This window comes from Emys orbicularis, chromosome 25, assembly GCF_028017835.1.
Source record: "Emys orbicularis isolate rEmyOrb1 chromosome 25, rEmyOrb1.hap1, whole genome shotgun sequence".
Classification (NCBI taxonomy): domain Eukaryota; kingdom Metazoa; phylum Chordata; order Testudines; family Emydidae; genus Emys; species Emys orbicularis.
This window is the reverse complement of record NC_088707.1, coordinates 5,073,412-5,081,760: the sequence shown is the minus strand read 5'-3', so window position 1 is coordinate 5,081,760 and position 8,349 is coordinate 5,073,412. Positions and strand designations below refer to the sequence as shown.

At 52.1% G+C, this 8,349-nt stretch overlaps 1 protein-coding gene across 1 annotated transcript; it reads left to right on the top strand.

Moving 5' to 3' along the window:
* Positions 1 to 663: 663 nt before the first annotated feature.
* On the top strand, positions 664 to 7,588 carry MRPL45 (mitochondrial ribosomal protein L45). The gene is made up of 9 exons (XM_065422482.1): positions 664 to 741; positions 1,576 to 1,777; positions 2,917 to 3,034; positions 3,828 to 3,926; positions 4,598 to 4,646; positions 5,518 to 5,667; positions 5,750 to 5,923; positions 6,800 to 6,925; positions 7,334 to 7,588. Exons 1-8 carry the CDS (start codon positions 664 to 666, stop codon positions 6,896 to 6,898), a joined length of 969 nt encoding a protein of 322 aa, XP_065278554.1. The 3' UTR covers positions 6,899 to 6,925; positions 7,334 to 7,588.
* The last annotated feature ends 761 nt before the right edge of the window (positions 7,589 to 8,349 follow it).

The following is an 8,349-nucleotide window of genomic DNA, read 5'->3' as shown; positions in this document are numbered from 1 at the left end:
GGGAAAAAACAACTGGTCACAGAGACTTAACCAATGATGCATTTCTGCTCCTGGGGCCTCAAAATGTGATCTAGTCACTGGACCAGTTTGCAAAGTAAAAGTTCTTGGGTCTGGAAAGAAAACACTGAGTCCCCCCTACACAATGTGGGGGTGTAGGGAAGGCAGCATGTGTCGGTTGCCCCAGGAGCTTCCATTTTTAGTTTCTTAGCCAGTGCCCCTTGACTATGATTAAAAGGATGCCTTTAGGATGCAAATAAAAAGTATAGGGTCTTTCCCTTACTGGTACACGTTGGGTTATCAGCGGGGCCTGTGCTGGCACATGGATCCGTTCAACACTTTCTGAGCAAACTTTGGCATACTGAGTTGGGGGCCCCCCTACCCCTGGTGCATACTGAGCTGGGGGGCTCCCTATCTTCTCTCCCCCCCCCCAGTGAGCTTGGGGCTCTTGAGCCTATCTCCCCCCCCCCCCCGGTGCACACTGAGCTGGGGTCTCGGCTCCCTCCGTGTACCCGGAGCTGGGGGGGCTCCCTATCTCTGTCCCCCCCCGGCACACTGAGCGGGGGGAGGGGAAATCAGGAAGCAGCCTGTGGAATTTTCCACTCTCCGCCCGCCCCGGCCTCAGCACAGGCTCCGCCCCCTGGCCCTGTATCCGTCCATCCCGTCATGCACTGCGGATCCAAGATGGCGGCCCCCATGCAGCGGGGCTTGTCCCGGCTCCTGCCGCTCGGGCGGTGGCTGCAGGTGGAGCCGCTTGCGCGGGGGACGCAGAGAGCTGGGGGGAGGGAGGGCTGCAGGGTTTGGGGCGCAGAGTGAGCCCGGGGGGCTTGGGGGGCGACGCACGGTGAGCCGGGGGGAGGCGGCTGCGGGGTTTGGGGGGTGACGCACGGTGAGCCGGGGGGAGATGGCTGCGGGGTTTGGGGGGCGACGCACGGTGAGCCGGGGGGAGGCTGCGGGGTTTGGGGGGGGTGACGCACGGTGAGCCGGGGGGAGGCTGTGGGGTTTGGGGGGCGACACACGGTGAGCCGGGGGGAGGCGGCTGCGGGAGTTTGGGGGGGTGATGCACGGTGAGCTGGGGGGAGGCTGCGGGGCTTGGGGGGCGACGCACGGTGAGCCGGGGGGAGGCTGCGGGGTTTGGGGGGGGGGTGACGCACGGTGAGCCGGGGGGAGGCTGTGGGGTTTGGGGGGCGACACACGGTGAGCCGGGGGGAGGCGGCTGCGGGAGTTTGGGGGGGTGATGCACGGTGAGCTGGGGGGAGGCTGTGGGGTTTGGGGGGCGACGCACGGTGAGCCGGGGGGAGGCTGCGGGGTTTGGGGGGGGGTGACGCACGGTGAGCCGGGGGGAGGCTGCGGGGCTTGGGGGGTGATGCAGAATGAGCTGGGGGGAGGACTGTGGGTTTTGGGGGATGCAGATTGAGGCTGGGGGCTGTAGAATTTGGGGGTGCATAGTGCGCTGGGGGAGGCTGTGTGGTTTGGGGGGATGCAGATTGAGCTGGGGGGAGGCTGTGGTGAGCCGGGGGCGGGGTGAGGCAGCGGCTAGGAAGGCTGGATGCTTGACTATCTGCATCTTTTCCTCAGAGTGTAGAACCCTTACTCAGTCCTACCAGACTGACTCGGACCTCACTTGTGGTCCCGGTGAGAACAAAGCGACGGCACTTTATCCCTCCTGCTGTCAGTGCCAAGCATATGACTCGGGACGAGCATAAGTTGAAAGCCAGGGCTGCAGGCATTGTGGTCCCTTATGAGCCCCCAGAACGCCCCATCAATCTTGCCTGCACAGGTAGGAACAGGATCAAAATGCTGTTGGTGTCTTCCAGGGGTGGGAGTTGGATGTGGGATAGAGGGAGAACTAATCCTAGGCAGAAGTGTGGGACCAGTAACCTAACAAATCTGGAACCTTTCTCAATCTAGTGCATTGGTTCAAAATGGGGCTGTTGGCTCTGATTACACTCACTGCCTCTACGTAGCGAGAATAACCCTCATACTTAACTTCTATTTAGTGCTGCTGAATGGTGCCGGACTAATGGATCAGAGATGGGATAGACAGTGCATGGCAAGCTTTCGTTTCCCCCACAGGAACGTGCCTTTCTGTGATCTGCAGGGACTGCCTCTACGATTGAGAGGGGAGTCCAGTCTCTCTGACCCATTCAACCCCAATCTGCCATGAAGGGGGCCAGTTATTGATGATTGTGGTGGTGTTTCTTGTGTTGTGGAACCTGGATTGAGACCCACGAAACACCTCTCACAGGGGCCACCCAACAGCCAACAGATGGTAATAACTTTAGGTCCAAACTTGTGCTGTTTTGGGGCCAGTGCCCTAGCAGTGATTGGCTACTATTGATTGGCTATTGGCTACTATCGATCCTCTGAGCTTTTTAATCCCCTCTGTACCTCTGTCCCTTCCTTTAGGTTTTGGGATAAAAGCATATTTAGGGACTAAACAGGCAGTCCAGTTTCTTACTTCTCCCTGCCTGTCTAGTATTTCACCTGTTTGTTCTCTTGAGACTTTCATGTTTCTTTAAGTATCAGAGGGGTAGCCGTGTTAGTCTGGATCTGTAAAAAGCAACAAAGAGTCCTGTGGCACCGTATAGACTCACAGATGTATTGGAGCATAAGCTTTCGTGGGTGAATCCCCACTTCGTCAGACGCATGTAATGGAAATTTCCAGAGGCAGGTATAAATATGCAGGCAAGACTGATTCTAGACTGATTCTTGCCTGCATATTTATACCTGCCTCTGGAAATTTCCATTACATGCGTCTGACGAAGTGGGGATTCACCCACGAAAGCTTATGCTCCAATACATCTGTGAGTGCCACAGGACTCTTTGTTGCTTTTTACATGTTTCTTTAAGAACCTACCTTTTGCCATGGTGTTGATCTCTTCCTGCGCGCGCTCTCTTTCTCTCTCTCTAATACAGCTGGAATTTTTGACCCCTATGTGCCTCCTGAGGGTGATGCCCGCTTGTCTTCTCTGTCAAAGGAGGGGCTGAAGCAAAGAGCGGAGAAGCTGAAGCAGAGTGCCGCTTCACAATTAGCGTATGTATCCCAGGCTTCCATTCAGGAGCTCCTTCACTGCAAATCCTTGCTTGCAACAGTAGGATGCTCAGTTTGTCCACCCGGCTCTCGCCTTATTGCTGTACTGTCCTATGTCCGTGCTGCTAACTCTGCTATTCCTGTGATACCATCAAATAATCTTGGGGGGCTGTGATTTACTCAGCAGTATTTTGCCCTCAGGGGACCGTGTCCGTGATGTGCTACCTCCTGACAGATGATGGCTAGACTCCCATTTGTTGTTGTTGTTGTTGTTTGTGTTACACTTGTGTCCACAGTCCCCAGCTAAGATTGGTGCTGTACTTTGCTAGACACTGTGTAGACAGAGTAAGAGGCCATCCCTTCCCTAGAGAACTTACAATCTAAATAGACAAGACAAAGGGTGGGAGGAGAGCGGAAGTATTATCATCCCCCTTTCAAGGAACCAACATGAGTCTCTGCCATTGGGAGTGAGCGCGAGGCACTAGTTACGGGGCAAATTGCCTGACTTTTGTTGCAATATTATGTGCTGTATGGTTGTTGGTTATTCTAGACCACACACTACACCCATGTAATAGCTTGTCGTGGGCACGAGAGACTCTGGGTCATCAGGGAGTCCCTAATCAGTGACTCCTTAATGGAAGATGGGATTAAAGCAAGTGAAGCTGTCTTGATCTGGAGGATGGAAGGGTTCTGAATTGCACTTTGCTCAAGAGCACTATATTCGCTGTAAGCCAATGACGCTGAGGGCGTCAGACCAGCTCCCATCATAAAGCATTTCTTATACTTGTCTTTGCAGAATCCCAAAGGTAAAAGAGTATGATCCTGACTTCAGCACTAAAACGTTCCCCGAGAAGGCCCAGGAGATATTCATTGAAGCTCACAATTGCCTGACAAAGTAAGAGTTGTTCTTTCTGGGTGTTGTGGTTTTTCAGGGCTTTCCCTTTGCCTCACTTATGTGCCATATTCTTTCCTCCTCTCTTTTTAGTAGATCCTCTTTATTTCTCAGGTGCTATGTATTTTCCTGCTGCTGCCTCCATGAATAGGAGGTGGTTGAGATGCCACAGGCCGATACTCCTTTAATTCCAGCTGACAAGGACAGCAATAAACAAGAGGTGGCAAGTATATTTGGGGCCTGATTTCCAGATGTGTTGAGCATCTGCCGCTCTCACTGAAATTGGTGGAAACGTGAACACTCAGCACCTCTGGAAATCAGGCCCCTGAAGGATTGTTTTGATCCTAAGTGTTACGATGTCATGCTGATTTGCACCATTTTCCAGTGATAAGACAAAACACATTTCAAAATTGCATCTTGCTTAGTTACAGTTTTAACTGCCAATAAAACAGTTGAGACCTATTTGGCTTCCCGAGGGAGTCCTGCTGTTAAATGTCATTGCCTTTGGGGCCTGGTTCCATTTGGGCTCTGTCCTTCATCTGAAATCCCAGTTCGCAGCTCAGCCCTTTGCATTTTGCCAGTGGATTATAGACAACGTGTGTGGGAAGCAGGGCTTCTCGGGGGTGTCTTTTCAGCACGTGCATCTGAGTAATGTGGTGTATTTCACTTTACAGTTTCAACAAGCAGAAACTTCACTCCCTGGTGACTGAACGCTGCTACCCGGTAAATATTTATCTGGAGTCCACATGTCCTTTAGAAACCACTAACGGGCTGAACCATCAGCAGTCTCCTTTCTTTCTTTGTACTCAGAGAAATGAGGCAGAACACAAGTCTATCTGGGAGTTAAGGACCAGGCACTTCGTAGCATACATTCCGTGTTTATCTTGGGGCCAGAATGGAAGTGTCCGGTAAACACATGAGTTTGGGATCTGAGTGTAGCTGAAGGGATGTTGCTGTGTGCTACGGGACCAGAATTGGATCTACCTTTTAGAGAACAATGAACATCATTTTTGTAGGATCTCCACAATGGGCTTACTGCCCCCATTGGAGAGAATACCAAACTCCCCCGTTGATTTCAGTGGCAAGAGAATCAGGCCCAAAGAGAGTTGTAGCTGCCTCTTTGGCTCTGCCACGGTAACTAACAGAGGGACCCTGTTTGAGCAGTCAAAGGAAGTAAAGCCGCATTAATTTCTGTTGCATTAGAAACATAAGGGGAGACCCCGTTCAGCTGAGAGCAACCTTGTTTTCATTTCCCTAAGATGCTGTTAAAACCGTGCTAAGGAAGCGTGTAAACTAGACCATGTCCTTTGTATTGGGGTAAGGGTGATACTGGAAGGGGTTCATCCATATCCCCAGGGAAAGCCGAGCGCCTTTTAGGGTGCCGTGGTGATACTGAGTATTTGTAACAGTGCTCAGCACTGCGACCGGAGGGCCCGGAGTTAACCCCTCATGTTCTGCGTCTCACCATCGTGCCACATGAGCACAGACGGCGCATTTACTCATTCATGGATTCGGAGCTTCTCTCTCCCCTGAGTGCTGGAGCCTGTTGACCAATTAGTCTTCGTGTTGCTAAGGGACATCATTTTCTCCCTAGGAAATGGTGCGTGGGAACAGATACAATACCATCCGCTGGAGCTTTGTGGAGTCGCTGGAGCCTCCCAGGGTGGTTCAGATTCGATGCCCAAATATGGTGAACAAGGGCAACCTGTATGCACAGGTGACAGTCCGCATGCACACCCGACAGGTATGGTCTCTTATCTGCATGCTGTCGCACAGCCAGCCCTCGTTTGAGGTCAGCATGACCGGTTTCATGGTTCTCCCTACAGACCTTGGCTATCTATGACCGGTTTGGACGGCTGATGTACGGCGGGGAGCAGGTGCCGAAAGACGTCTTGGAGTATGTCGTATTCGAGAGGCACCTGGTCAACCCTTATGGCTCTTGGAGGGTACACGGCAAGATAGTGCCAGCCTGGGCTCCGCCCCAGGACCCCATTATCAAGGTAACGCATCTGAGAGCGGGCTCCCACTCCTGCTTCATAGACCATGTGATAAGTCTGCAAAACTACCCCCACCCCCCAAGTCCTGCGCTCAAAAGCTGCTCTTTCAGGCTCTTGGCAGCTTCACCGTTGGAGGCTCTCCGGTGCATGCACCAGCCCCTCTTGCCATTCTGTGCAATTTGGATATTGCCAAGTAGCTTCTACAACGATTCGGGCAAAGAATAATACATCGGGCTAGATACAGTTGAGCCACTGCCTGGTGCAGCTGGTTGGAATAGGGACTAGGAGCTTCGGGGACTAGGAGCATGGGAGGCATAGGGAAAGGGATGATCTTGTGGCTAAAGCACAGGAGATCTGGGTTTCTAGTCCTGGCTCTGCCACAGACATGCTGTGTGTCCTCTGTTGAGTGACTTAACTTCCCCATCTGTAAAATGAGGGGAATGCTGACCTATCCCCATCTTGGGGTGTTGGAAGGCTTAATCAGTTTAAGGTTTGTAAAGCATTTCAGGTCTTCAGCATTGATTGATTTTTATTGGCCTGAGAGTTGATTGGAGGAGGAAGTCAACCCCTTTTGGCCATGCTGCTGCTGCATGTGGCCAGGCAGAGACGTGCATGGGCTATTGCTGCTTTGGCAATCACCTGTTATAGCAGACAGGTTCCAGCTAAGGAAGGCTGGTGAGACGAGAGAAATGGCACAGATGTTCCCACCACACGTGCACCATCCGGCCACCTTCCTGCTCGAGGGCTGTGCAGTGCCATAACTCTGTGGTTGCCTTTGTAGCCTGGGAAGGTGTTGTTCTGTTAGCTTAGGGGCTTTCAGCTCCGAGCTTCTCTGCAGTCAGTCTGGTGGCAAGCTAATTTGGTGTCTTGCTCTCTCAGACGGTGATGGTCCCTGGCCCCGTCCTGGACCCCTCGCAAGAATTCGATGAGATCCAGTATGAAATTCCAAAGCCCAAACAGACGCAGTGGTACAAATAACGGTGGATGGATGGAGCAGCGACGGGGGTGAGAAAGCAATAGACTAGAGAGGGGATTGCGTGATCAGCAAGCAGTGTGACTGCGGGCCTCTATTCCAACTGAGCAGAGACGCCATCAGAGAAGTCTGTGCAGGGAAACTTACAACGAGCAGAATGCTGCCCGGCGCGGGTCGGCTCTTCCCCGTACCACACGCCGTCTAACGTGCTGCCTCTCAAACTATCGGTTTTGCTTTCGAGACCAGTGATCCCACATCTTCAGAATTGCTCATTAAGCAACTCTCAGTGCAGTTGATGTCCCTGCTTCATTGGCCAGAGGGGTGTCTATGGGTGTGGAGTGTGACGCGCTGTATTTATAAACCGTTGCTGCCCCCTTAATCTGCACTGCAAGTGCCGCTGTGCTAGCACTGACCATCCTTTTCTTTTTTTCTTCCCCTAGTTTGCCTCAGTGGGTGGTGCCTACCCCTGGATTCTGTGATTCTGAGCCCCCTGCTCTCCTCCCTTGCTCTGTGCCCCGATAGTCCCAATAACAATCTGTGGGAGGCGAGCGTCAAACTCTCCCGCTCGAATGTTGGAAACCAAGCTGTCGATTGCCATCCACCCGGCTTGCACCCAGAAACGGGGAGCTCCCGGATGGGATTGTAATACTGCGCCTGTAATGTAATAAATCTCCACTGGCTCGTTGACCCGGAAAGCTGTGTCAATTGCCATTTGCAGCCCAAGAGGCAGCAGGTTTTGCCGTCGATGCTTCTGGAAGGTCTGTATCTGATTGCCGATTGTGAAGATGGATGATGGTATATTGCTGACAGCGGCTACGTTGGGCGGGGGTTGGGAGGACATAGTTGCTCTCACACAAGTTTTTGCAGCCCCACTTTCCCAGTAGGACAGCCTGAGTCATCTGAAAACGTTCAGAAAAGGGCAACTAAAATGAGTAGGGGTTTGGAACGGGTCCCATATGAGGAGAGATTAGAGGCTAGGACTTTTCAGCTTGGAAAAGAGGAGACTAAAGGGGGATTTGATAGAGGTCTATAAAATCATGAGTGATGTGGAGAAAGTGAATAAGGAAAAGTTATTTACTTGTTCCCATAATATAAGAACTAGCAGCCACCAAATGAAATTAATGGGCAGCAGGTTTAAAACAAATAAAAGGAAGTAGTTCTTCACACAGCGCACAGTCAACCTGTGGAACTCCTTGCCTGAGGAGGTTGTGAAGGCTAGGACTATAACAGGGTTTAAAAGAGAACTAGATAAATTAATGGAGGTTAAGTCCATTAATGGCTATTAACCAGGATGGGTAAGGAATGGTGTCCCTAGCCTCTGTTTGTCAGAGGGTGGAGATGGATGGCAGGAGAGAGATCACTTGCTCATTGCCTTTTAGGTTCACTCCCTCTGGGGCACCTGGCATTGGCCACTGTCGGTAGACAGGATACTGGGCTGGATGGACCTTTGGTCTGA

Coding starts and splice junctions, on each gene's coding strand:
- MRPL45 (XM_065422482.1), top strand. CDS start 664: ATGCACTGCGGATCCAAGATGGCGGCCCCCATGCAGCGGGGCTTGTCC. Junction 4,647..5,517: donor TGACTGAACGCTGCTACCCG/GTAAATATTTAT, acceptor TTTTCTCCCTAG/GAAATGGTGCGTGGGAACAG. Junction 5,668..5,749: donor TCCGCATGCACACCCGACAG/GTATGGTCTCTT, acceptor TTCTCCCTACAG/ACCTTGGCTATCTATGACCG.